Source organism: Fukomys damarensis, unplaced genomic scaffold (genome assembly GCF_012274545.1).
Source record: "Fukomys damarensis isolate Sample0158 unplaced genomic scaffold, DMR_v1.0_HiC HiC_scaffold_39, whole genome shotgun sequence".
NCBI classification, from domain to species: domain Eukaryota; kingdom Metazoa; phylum Chordata; class Mammalia; order Rodentia; family Bathyergidae; genus Fukomys; species Fukomys damarensis.
This window is the reverse complement of record NW_022900951.1, coordinates 28,060,617-28,074,023: the sequence shown is the minus strand read 5'-3', so window position 1 is coordinate 28,074,023 and position 13,407 is coordinate 28,060,617. Positions and strand designations below refer to the sequence as shown.

General features: G+C 32.9%; 1 protein-coding gene across 6 annotated transcripts in view; it reads left to right on the top strand.

The window, feature by feature from the left end:
- The window catches only part of Dmd (dystrophin), a 2,130,457-nt gene that overhangs the window by 773,180 nt on the left and 1,343,870 nt on the right, over positions 1-13,407 (top strand). For all 6 annotated transcript variants that reach the window (XM_033760401.1, XM_033760400.1, XM_033760399.1 and 3 more), the window contains exons 20-21: positions 6,319-6,560; positions 11,641-11,821. In XM_033760401.1, coding sequence (XP_033616292.1) covers positions 6,319-6,560; positions 11,641-11,821 — 423 coding nt within the window. The remainder of the gene's footprint in view (positions 1-6,318; positions 6,561-11,640; positions 11,822-13,407) is intronic.

Below are 13,407 nucleotides of genomic sequence, written 5' to 3'. Positions count from 1 at the left end.
AAAAAAAAAAAAAAAAAAAAAAAACCAGGAAACTACTCAAAATAGTTATATTGAAGCATTCATTTGATAAATAAGCGTAGCTCAATTTCCCATTCCTTAACCTAGAAAATGTTTCATCACAATTTCCAGAAGAGATACTATTATGTAATTATGTAATAAATGTAATAGCATTTTCCGTATTAAATTATACTACACTTCCAATTTCTAAATGTGGCTTTCTATGTGTTAATTAAGAGCCTGAAGACAATCACATTAAGGAAATGTTTAAATACAAGTAGTAATTAGTATATTAGACTAAAAGAACATCTCAAAATTATCATCCCCTGAGTGCTAGATTATAGTGTTGAAGGTGATACTTAATAGTAAGTATGCTAAGAATTATAATTAAATCACACAAAATGATAAAGCAGACAAGGGATCCTTTTTAGTATAATATTAACTAAGTGCATTTTTTAATATTTTGGTGTATAGTCTTTACTCTCATGTGCATTGATGCTATTTGGGTTCGGAGCATTAGAACTGCCAGATGGGCTAAGGCCTGGATAATAGTCAGTGTGGCCCATTTTAATGTCAAACCTCTCAGTCTTACCTTCATAGGACTGTGAATTTTCCATGGCAACCACCCTTCTAATTATATATTTTAACATAGTGTGAATTGAGGAAATTGGTCTATGTATGAATGGGGCCTGTCCTAGCCCGGCCTCTCAAATGTAAACGAGTACACAAAATACGCACATGTCCTGTTCTCTTTTAGTGTGGGCAATTTTTTTTCTCTTTCCACACAATATCTTAGGTAATTTTCTACACAGAATTCACAGCCCATGACTGTTACTTCACAGGCATATTTTCTTGAGTTACAAATATTTTCCAAAAGAAAGAAAGCCTCCAGATGCATTCTCTGTGTGTGTGTATGGATGGGATAAAAGAAGCAGAAAGACACTACTAACGTCCCTTGTTGTCTTTGCTGCTTTGTGTGAGCCATGTTGTTTCTTCTCTGTGATGCTTGTTTGTCATCCCTGCCTAGGAGCCAGCCAATTAGAGACTGAAACCTTTATGAACTATAAGTCAAATAAACTCCTTTCCTTTTAACTTTGGGTGTCGGGTATTTTGTCTCAGCAATGAGAAAAAAGTAACTAACCTGGCACACTTGAAATTAATATATGTGTACACAGACTCATTATCTATATGCATTTGTATAAATATTTACTAATATAGCCCATTTTTCATTCTATTTCTAAGCATGGATTCTTATGAGAAAGAGTCAGGGTCATATTATTTGTTTTTTAACTGATGCTTATATTTTCCACTGGTATCCCACATACACAGTAACCATTATGATCTCCTCTTTCACACACAAACACACACACAGTCCACAAGGATTAGGGTGGTGCCAACGTAATCCCTCACATGTAGTGCTTTAATAATCACACACCCTTAATCCCAGCATCTCACATTCCAGATTCAACTACGTCTGAGAAAGAAAGTCCCACCTCATCCACATAAGGCTTTCGGGTGACATCTAAACACAAACCATTACAGATACTATTTTGTTTTGTTTTGTTTTGTTTTGTTTTTTTGGTACCGGGGATTGAACTCAGGTCCTTGCTCTTGCAAGGCAGGCCACCGAACCACTGAGCTAAATCCCCAGCCCCAGATACTATTTTTGAAAGTCTTCGCAGTTCCATGAAAATCAATGTAATGTTAGAATTTAACCTTAGATCTTCATAAATTCTGAATAAACTTTTATTCCATGTTAGGCTACTATATTGAATTCTGAATGGACTTGTGCTCACCCTTACCTTAAGTGCAACAAAAATAGGAGACTATTATTAGCAACCTGAAATTTTTATTCCAAACAGTCTAAGTCAAGAGCACTGAAAACACAGGCTTTTGCATTATTCGACCCTGGCTTCCTGGCTAATGATGAATATACTTGATGAGGAATCCTTCACTTTAAGTGAAGAGTTTGCTTGGAAGGTGGTGCACAATTAAAATTATTCTAACTGTCTGTTATGCACTGCACACAAGCAATAGAATAATGGATGCACTTCAAGGGTTAATCCATTTCCTAGGGGTGCAATATATTCATTCGTAGACTTTTTCAGGGGTTGCTCAGAGTATGAGATGTGAATGGGCTACGATCCATTATCCTTTTGATTCTAATGTGCTGCAACAAAATGATTTCCATAAGTATTGTTCATGATGCCCGGTGAAGTACTGTTTGTATTCTTAAACAGCTGACAAAAGATGAGAGGAAAAGATGCCCCTGTGATTGATACTTAGCAGATATTTACATTTATAAACTATCATAGAAGGTAAAAAATTCAATTGAGTTAGCCGGCATAATTCTATGAAATATTTCTACATAAAACAATTACATCCAATACAAGATGTTTCATATGCAAATATTGGTTTGGTAAAAGATACTTTATCTGGTCTAGAAAACTGTTAAGGAGCCTCCTTTAAATATTGCTAGTAGAACTGACAGATATATGATCACTTCATGAAATTAAAGTAATGGCATTTTAAAATTTAAATTGAGAGATACATTGAGTAATATGATGTGCGACAGTGCTTCTGAGCCCCTAATTATTTTAAAGCAAACTTGAAGCAGGAGAGACAGTATGTTTGTTTGCGTATAACTTTTTTTTTTTCTGTATTATTGCTTTCCTAACATCTGTCTTCATAGGGAGTACACTATTGATTTGGTGTTGAGTCAGTTCACAAGTGCAGTGTTGTTACTCTGTTTCTGCACTAAACTGAGAACTCTATCAGATACTGCCAGTGGTGAGATATTTCCATGAGAGTTTTGTAGTTTAGGACAGGCTATACACAGTTGAGGAGAAAGTACATTACACATGAATGAATACAGTGGTGACACATAAGTCATTCATAAGACTTCTGATATACTGTGGCCAACGATATGACTTTGCTAGAGGTCTCTAGAAAATTTTTTAAATTAATTTATTTATTTTTAATTTTTTTGTTTTCTGGTACCGGGGATTGAACTCAGGTCCTTGCGCTTGCAAGGCAGGCGGTGGATCCACTGAGCTAAATCCCTGGCACTAGAAATTTTTCTTTTTAGTTTTTGATATGATTGTCCTTAATTTTAAATTATTATAAATAAATGGCCAAGCATACAAGAATTCTCTAATAAATTCTGATTATTACATCACCAGTTATTGATATAACTTCTTTAAACACATTCTCATATACTGTACTGTTTAAATCCCATATTAGTTCCGTTAAAGTTTACAATAGTTTCTAAAATATTAAGAATTAAGTTTTCCTAAGTGAGTACTTTCATTATAATGAATCCCCCCTATCCAAAAATTGTTTTTTCAGTACCAGGGATTGAACTCAAGACCTTGTGCTTGTGAGGCAGGCGTGGTGCCACTTAGCTAAATCCCCGGTATCCCAATCTAAATTTTAACACTTGAGAAATCTGGTCTCTTGTTTTCCACCTATTATTTTTCATATTCTGTATAACAAAATTTGTCTAATATTTACTGGTTTCCTCATATATGTAAGGTTTTGCCTAAGCACCTTGTATATGTTTACTCATAGCCTTCATAAAGTTGATTCTGTTTTATCCACATTTCTTGGATGAGAACAATGAAACCCAATAAGATTATGTGAATGAACTCACTTCATTCATTTGGTGTAAAGCACATCCAATTTGAGCTCTGATTCTTACTATTAATTTTTATAACTTACTAACAGTTCCTTCTTTATCTTAATAAGAAATTGTTTATTTTACCCATTGCTGTTTTTTTTCCTGTGTCATGAGCCAGACACATTTGTTTAAGGTAGAAAGTGAACTCGATGTATTGAAAAACAATTACAGTGAGCCCGTTACACAGGTGTAAAATATATATATATATATTTGTACTGGGGATCAAACTCAGGTCCTTGATCTTGTAAGGTAGGCAGCAGAATCACTGAGCTACATTCCCAGTCCCTGTATATAACTATTTTTTATAGTGCTACAGATTTTTATAAATTTAACTTTTCTCCTTTATTATTCTTTGCATGGTGATGCTTTTAGCATTGACAAAGTTTTTGACACAACTTACAGTTTTGTCTAAGTATCCACATAACTCACTTAAACCCGCACCTTTAGTTTTAATAATATGCAGAACCTGTTTTTGCTTCATTATGGCTTATCTTTTTTGCAAAATTAACAGACATCATTTCTACTGAAAATTAACTTATGGCTTTAGTTTTCTAATTTATAGGAGTTTTTGCAAGATTTCTCTCTGTGTTCCTTTACCATGTAGACAAATGTTAAATAGGACTCTATCCAGCATCAGTTCCTCAGCACATTTAATTGACTTTAGCGTCTCTTATTTGTCTACTGAATGTTTAGTTTATATTGACTTTCCACCCATCATTGATTTCCTTCTTATTACTGTGTCTTCCACAGATGCTGAAAATATTTCTCTTAAACACCTGATTATTAGAATCCATGGCAAATTTTTGAGATAGTACATGACATAATTTAAAATTTCACTGTCTATTTTGAAATCATGCTTTTCATTTCCCGAAAGTGATTTTAAAACTATCATAATACCTTTCTCAAATTGAATGCCTATATGATTAAAAATTTAGAATTTTCTTGATCATTTTGGTCAAACATCTTCATTTTATTACCACCAGTATTTATTAATATCTTCTATAACATATTTTGATATAACACTAAATTATCATGAACAGCAGCATATCACACCATACATCCTCATGACTCAGTAACATCAGTTGTTCCCATAAGTATTAATGAGGTATTAAGAGTATTTACTTCCTATAAATCACAAGCCTTTTTGTAGTAGAGTATATGGATATATTATTTCTGATACTTTTCTTTGTTACGTCTCCCTAAATATAGTGAGGATTTTAGTCAATAGTATTTGAATTTTTTTCCCCTCAGGTGTCATCCTGAGTAATGTAATTCTTTGAAATTACTAAAGTTAGATTCATGTTTAAAAGGAATTGAGCAATCTGGTTTGGCAGCATAGTATGATTGTAACATTTGAAAATTATAGTATCTTAGCATAACGAAGTAATATTTTTAGTCTTTAAACCAAGAAAGTGAGGGCCTATCCATGTTAGGCCTTAGATTTGCTAGAGATGTCCTTCAGAATTTGAAAGAACTGGGTTCTCTTTTAACTAAATCTTATTTCAGAAAGTTAGTAAGATGAACATTGATGAAAGGACATTTTCTTAAATAATTTAGTTTCCTAATAAATCACTTTTCCTCTGTAGTACTTTGGTTTAGAGGCGGAGTTTTGCAGTGAGCTTATGCTCCCTTTGAGAGCCCTGTATATAAATATATAAATATAAAAAGTTTTAAGTGTTTCATATTTTTTAAAAATCTCTGTCTTCAAGGATATTTTAAAGGCATGTTGTCATATTTAATCCATTTCTTTATTATATAACATATTAGAGAAATTCTATATAAATTTAGATGTCTAAATGTAAATGTTTTAAACTCCTTTTCACAACACAAACAGGGTTGACTATGTTGGTATATTTTCATGCTGTGTGTATAGTGTAGTATATACTTGAATTAGCTTCGATATATATCAGATTATGAAAAAATTTGAATACCGTAGACATCATCTACAAAAGGACGTCCTCTGACACATAACAGCTACTCCAGAAGGGTAATAGTGTACGTGTAGTTCCATCGTGTCCTTGATATAGTTCACTTTATTTGCTATAGTTGATTTTTGAAGTATTACATTTGTAAGTGAAAATATTTTCATAGAAAGATTGGGTGTTCTGAGCGTTTGTTTCACTTCTTTGTCTCAGTGGGCAATCTGTTTCTGGACAATTATAGCAAACATAAAGAACTGATCTTGGATAAATTCTTTTAAAAATATATAGATAATATTTACACTCATTGCCTTATTAGTTTTTAAAATTAAAATACGTATTATTTGTAGAATATAAATTTAATAATATATAACATGTTTAATGCTTACTAAGAATTATTCAAAAGCATTGGATCATGAACAGCCTTCCTTCATTCCCATCACAATTTCTCCACTTGGTTTTTATTTAAATATATTCTACTCTTCCACATTTTAAGTCTCTCTCATTTATTATTTTTATGACATTCACAGTCACAAGATGCAACTCCAATATTCAATAATCAGAAAACACTTCATATTTCTAAAACTTTATGAGTAAATAAATTATTTGGTTTGAAATCATTCATATGGCAAATACTTCTATAATAGAAATACATTGGTTTTCAGATTACTTCTTTCAGTCTGTGGTTTCAAGGGATATACTTAATTTTTTTTTTCTTTCTAGAGGGTGTTAACGCTGACAACATCAAAGAAGCCTCGGAACAACTCAACAGCCGATGGCTAGAGTTCTGCCAGTTGCTAAGTGAGAGACTTAACTGGCTAGAGTACCAGAACAGCATCATCGCTTTCTATAATCAGTTGCAACAATTGGAACAGATGACAACCACAGCTGAAAACTGGTTGAAAACCCAACCTACCTCCACTGCAGAGGCAACAGCAATTAAAAGCCAGTTAAAAATCTGTAAGGTAAGGATCTCCCCTCCTTCCATTTGGATCACAACTATTAGACATTTTTTGGTGACTGCCAAAAGAACCAGAGCAAAATGTTAGGTAATGAAATTCTCACCTTCTAGAGATTTAGCTAAACACAGAAAAGATCAAAATATGCATAAAGAAAACCAGTTCATATAGATAATGTACGGATACTGAAATCTTAAAGTTGTTTGTAGAAAAATTATTCATAGCTAATTGCTCTTGTCAGTTTGCTAATGGAAGAGACATTCATGGAAGGTTGAAACAACATGAATCCTGTAAAAAGTCACCTATCCTTTAGAGGTTTTCTTTGCTAATAACAAAGTCCGGTCATATGCTGAAAAACTGGAATGCATACAAAAAGCTGGAAACACAATTCAACACTAAACAGACATGCTATACAATTGGGTGTATAAGTAAAATCACTAAAATGGATGGCCCACTCAATTTAGGGAAATTTGAGTAAGGTTTCATTGCAAAGACGTATTTTATGAGTGATTGGAGTGTGGAAGAACCACCCTCGAGAGATAGTGCAGTGATTCAGCGTCAGAGCTGTTGCTTTTCTTAGACCAGAAAAATCAGGAAGAGAGTTTTTGGAAACTCAGGAAAAGAAAGTTAGATCCTCATAGTAAAGAGGGGATTAAACGCCAACCCAAGGTGCCCTGATGGAAATGGAGCCAGAAAAGAAGTGCCCTACTTTATTCTCCCTGCCTTATTGTATTCTATCTGGACAGGGCTCCCTACTAACTCAGCTTAATCCCAGAAGGCCAAAGATAAGGAGCTTTTCTCTGTAAATACCTGTCTCCTGAGTCGTAGGGAAAGGTGGCCAGTGAAGTGGGGATGGGCAAAACGATTGAATTGGCACAAGCTTGCCTGAGAAGGTTAAAAGAATATATCTGCAAGTGCCTGAAAACTGGAAATATATAATCATGAAAGAGCTTGAATTTTCTCATCATTACTATGCCCTGTGCACTTTCATGGGAAATTGATTAGAGGATGGATTAAAAGGTTTTCAGGATGAACATTTAATGATAGATTGAGATGATTCTATTTAATATGAATAGAGGTTAATTTGCATACTTTAAAAAGAATAGTTTAAGTAAAGGGTGACTGAAGATGGAGAGGTGACAGGGTTATTGCTGGAAAAGAAATTGAGCCCAGAAAGTTACTGAAAATTCAAAGCTATTTTTAAAGGGAAACAATGGAAGGACCTGATGTTTTTTCTTCAAATATTAGAACTGATGGGCCAGGGATTTAGCTCAGCGGTTCGGTGGCCTGCCTTGCAAGCGCAAGGACCCGAGTTCAATCCTCCGTACCAAAAACAAAACAAAACAAATATTAGAACTGAAACTTTAGTAGCAAATAAACTCATAAAGTATATTTCTGGATATACAATATACTATAGAATTGCAATTTAACTTATTAGATAAATGTACAAACTAAGGAATTTCTGCATTTAGATACATCTTGCAATTTAGGAGTAGAATCCATGTGCTTTTTTGTGAATTAGAGTAATAATTCACATATATTATTTCTTGCAACAAAAATATATTACTTTACTCTGTGATTCAGTTATACAAATTCTTAATATATTCTATAAAATACACTCACCTTTGAAATATATATTCAGTACAGTTTCTCTCATGTGTCTAAGGATGGTACTGAGTATGTCGGTTTGCTTGGGCTGCCATAGCAAATAACACTGATTGTGTGTTTTAAACAATACAGTTCTCTTTTATCAGACTTCTAGTGTCTGCAGAATCAAAGATTAAGGCCTACCTGCATTCAACTTTTGGTGAGGGCTCTCATACTTCCCTATAGTTGGCCAATTTCTCAAAATATCTTCACACTTGACTTTTCTAGCTTCATGTATATGGAGAAGGACAGCGTGCACATGAGCATGCTAAGCAAAAGTGAGCTCCTGGTTATATAAAGCCACCCCCTATGAGATTAGAACCCCCACTGATGACCTTTTAACCTGGATTGCCTTCTACAAACTCTATTTCCAAATACGCATAAAGTTTCATTGTGAGTTATAGCTTCAACATATACATTTTAAGGAAACATAGTTCAGTTCATAGCACTGTGTTTTGGCAATAACAGTGAACATTACTAACCCTTGCTTCATTATTTTTACATAGAAAAGAGAAGAGAGGCACTAAGCTGGTGAATAAATAGATATAAAATTTCTACTGGGACAAATGCTTCTGCAAATGTGCAGAGTTTGGAGAAAATATTTAACAGGGAAACCCTGAGCTAAGACAGAGCCCCCAGTGAAAGCTTCCTTGATGGAGGGACATTTGAATTGAGTCATTTATAGTAAGATGGCATTAAGCAAGAGGACTGTAGTCAAAGAGTATTTTAGAAAGAAATATGGTGTGAGGGAACAATACAGATCAATGGAAAGCCAATGTGAATGCTGAGCATAAAGGGACAGAGAAGAGGGCTGGGAAATAAGGTAAAAATTCAGATGATTGATAGATAGATAGATAGATAGATAGATAGGTCTCCACGCCATGATTTGGAGGATATTCAAGGCTCTTGTGTTAAACTGAGGAATAAATGGAGATCACTGGTGAGTGTATTAAGTATTCTCTTGGGGTTGATGGAATCATAGAAATTAAAAATATTTATTTTACTGCATCCAGCCACAAAGTTTGAGATTCTCATGCTCAAAGACCATTTCTCTTTTTAAATTATTTCTCTCTTGCCCTTTTATTTCTGATTTTATTGATCAGTTTAACAAATATTTAGCCAGATAAGTTAATATTTGTACAAGAACCAACATTATATTATTTGGCTGTGATTGGTGATAAGTAAATAAATTATTTTTCCCCATATATCATCTCTTTCTGTTATTTGAAGATGGTTTTATATTGGAGGATAAACTTAGTTTATAATCTAGTGCTTGGTAGAAATGATTTTTAATAGTTTTGAAGTAAGAGAGCCTTTTCAGAATTGGAATAAATCCATGGCCCTTCCCCCCAAAAAGTACAATAGCTTCTGTCAGATCAACATATAATTCTGAAGGATAAATGCACTCAGGGAAGATGCCTTAATATGGAGAATGACCCCACACCAAGCACTTTAATGGAAATCATGCCTAACTATTAATGTATATTAAATTTTGAATACTTCAGTTCAACATGATCTCACCTGTGATTTATTCTCAGAATTTTTAGTCTCTACTGAACATTTACCAAAATGTTTTATTAGTTTCAAAGTTTCCTTTGTTTTGCACAATACACTTGGTTATACTGTAAGCTCTTTCTTGAGCTCCCTAAACAGGAAAAATGTCTGCCCTCCATCTGGCCAAATGTAAATCAGGTTCTTAAATGTTCACAGCAGATGCCAGTGCTGCTTTTGCAAATCAAGTGTAGAAAGCATGCACATTACTGTAATAAAAATACATAATATTGGTGCCCTTTATCTCTTCTCTAATTCTTTATCCATGGATATGAACTGACCATCTAGCACATGATTGAGAATATTTATATTTGAATCAGGGTAATGGTTCATCTCCAAATTTTTCTAAATATCTTCAATCTTAGCCTACCAAAGGATCACTTTTGTCAGAAATAAAGTGACCTGAATCAACGTACATAGTAATAACCATATAATAATATTCCAGAGGAAGTTATATTTATATCTTCTAAAACACAGAACATGTGGTATTGACCATTATGTAGTCTTACCACCACAAAAGGAGTTATGTGTCACATTGATCTAAGCCAGTGCTAAAACAAATCATTCTCTCTAAAAGAGTGTGCACACACATCCAAAATTAACAATTTATTTTATTTCACTTGCGCATTGCACCTCACAAGAAGCATAGATTTAAATGTAGTTCATAATTGCTATAATTCTTTTAGTTTTGCCCTTTTTTATAATTTGCTAATAACCCAATTTTTAAGTTTAATTAGCCAAACGTTTACATATTATAAAAAATCACCAAGTTCTTTTTTCTAAAGGTAGTGTATAATAAATATAATAAGTTATAATAAGTAATATAATAGGTAGTGTAGTAAGTAAGCAACCATAGTAATAGTAATGTTTAAAATATGTTTAGGTTCAAATTATGCATCAAATACAAACTAAATGCAACATTCCTGGAAACAAAAGTATGAAAACAAGTGAAGAACAGATCTGTCCAAAAAGTAACAAATAAAGTGCAAGTGGCAAATTCAAGCCACAAAAGTAATTTTAGATTTCTCTTACAAACTACACTGAAAAATTTAAAAGAAACAGGTACATTCATTTCAATAATGTATTATATTTTACCAGATTTATCAAAAATATTATCATTTTAAGTTTCAATCATGATTTCAAAACTGTGAGATAGTTCATGATCTTAATTTTTCATGCTCAGTGATCAAAAGTCAGTGTGCATTTGAAAATTCCAGCACATGTAAGTTTGGGCTATCTAAATATCAGGTGTTCAGTGGTCAAATGAATCTAGTGACTACTGTATCGCACAGCACATCGACATTCATGTGGTTTTACCGCCCAAACCACAATATATTGAAAATGAAAGGTGGTGCTATCGATGATAGCGGTGCTATACAATAGATAGAAACACATACGTGCATATATTCAAATATGGACACACATATACTCTGATATTTATATATTTGCAATTTAATAGAGTATTATATACATACTATGTCATATATGCATATTATATTTACACACATAAATTGAAAGAAAGAAACCGTTTATTGAATGATCTTAGAATTTGAAGCAAAGGCACACAATTTTGAGATAAGAGGGTGCAGTCAAATATCCATTTTTTCTTTATAGAAGGGATTGTAGGTTATTCATAGTACTTTTCAGACGCTATTAGTAAGCTAAAAATGATGTCATCTTGAAGTTAAAGATCATTATATATGCTGAAACAAACTGAACAAATGATATTGTGAGAGAAATTTCCTTAAATCATCATGGATGTTTCTAATTGAATATTTGTTAAGAGTATTAAACTAAGATTTATCACTGACTTTTAACACCTTCCTTTTCAAAACTGTAAAATATGCAAAGCAAAAGTCTTATTTTACTACCTTAAATTATCATACAGGATGAAATCAACCGGATGTCAGCTCTTCAACCTCAAATTGAGCGATTAAAAATTCAAAGCATAGCCTTGAAAGAGAAAGGACAAGGGCCAATGTTCCTGGATGCAGACTTTGTGGCCTTTACAAATCATTTTAACCAAGTCTTTGCTGATATGCAGGCCAAAGAGAAAGAGCTACAGACAAGTAAGTAAAATACTTTTAAGAAACTAAATGAAGTTTTCCAAATTGGTAATTTGCAGAAAACAGAAAATACTAACAAAAGAATAGCATCTATCAATGGAATCATCCTACCTATAACCTCTATTAACAAGTAATAAAATATTTTTGCTGGAAAGCAGATATATTTCTTTCTCTTTTAATAATTTTACAGTTTTTTCAAGAACAAATAAAACATGCTTTATATGGGCATAGTTTCTCCTGGGTGATTTGCACATTTCAGAATTAGGCATTTTGAATAGTGAAGAGAATAAAAGAGTAGTCTAGGCTGTGTGAGTAGAATTTCAATAAAACCGGTGTGTTCTCTGTCAAGGATATTTACGTAGGCATTTTTGATACTTCTATCAGCTCATTTGAAAAGTGTTATAGCTATAGCATACATGTAAAAAACTGAAATTCAGAAAAGGACAAACAATTCTAGGGCTACATTTTACGTTTAATTGGTATAATTACACAAATTCTCCTTTTCTTCTTTGATAATAAAAGATAAAAGTGGAACAATTAAGCAAATACATTCCATATAATTACTGCATTTTAAAAATATCTCTTTTGTCACTTATTTGTTTACTCCTATGTTGTTAATACATACTGTCTGCTTAGAAATATTTCTGTGTATCAGTTTACCAAGACTAAAATTTCTGTGAGGGATAGGTTCATGAAAAGTTTTAAGCAACAGTAAATGTTCTACCATACACACGTGTACATATGTTTATGTGCTCTCCCCAAAGATTGCAGAGTATAATGGGTACCTGAGGCACTAAGATCAAATATTTTTAAAAATTCCTTCTCTAAATTCATTATGAGAAGTATAAGAATGTGTTTGTTTTCTACAAAGACTGTAGCTCATTGGCAAAATTATTTTCCTCTTGCTCTTCTTTGTAAATATTCAAAATATTTACCAAAAAAACGTCTAGGCTTAATATCCTGAAATACACGGGCCTTTCTTCATATCCTAGTTTTTTAGTTTAATACAAATGAAATGAAATACATAAAGCAAAATGTAAAATTAAATTTTTCTCATACTTCAAAGTGATTTTTGTTAAAGGGCTTATTTTGCTGGTAGTGAATCTAGCAGTAAAACTAAAATAATACCAGCTCCCTCTAGTGGATTTCAGTACACTTGTTGCTGTGCCTCCGCACATTCAATTCGGGCAAATCTTTTCAGTGTCCCAAATTTTCCTTGTAATATTTAATACTCATGTATTTGGTCCTGTCATGAAATCCATAACCCTCCCTTAAACATCAAGTACTTTTAATGACTATTTGGAAATTGATAGGAAAAAGAGCCTTTTCATTAGAAAAAAATAATTTTTATATGCCTGTTAATTATATTAAGGTTCAGTCATTTTCAGCTTTAAAATGTTCAGAATATCAATGCTTACACCTGAGATTTTCCTGTTCTCCTACATGGAACTCTCTACTCAAGCAATTACCATTCCGTCATTTTATTGTTATTATTTTTACAATATAATTTTTCCTCATTGAGTTCATTAGTATATTTTAGGGATACAGTGCAGTTACATTCATTATTGGGATCTTGTACCTTTACATGA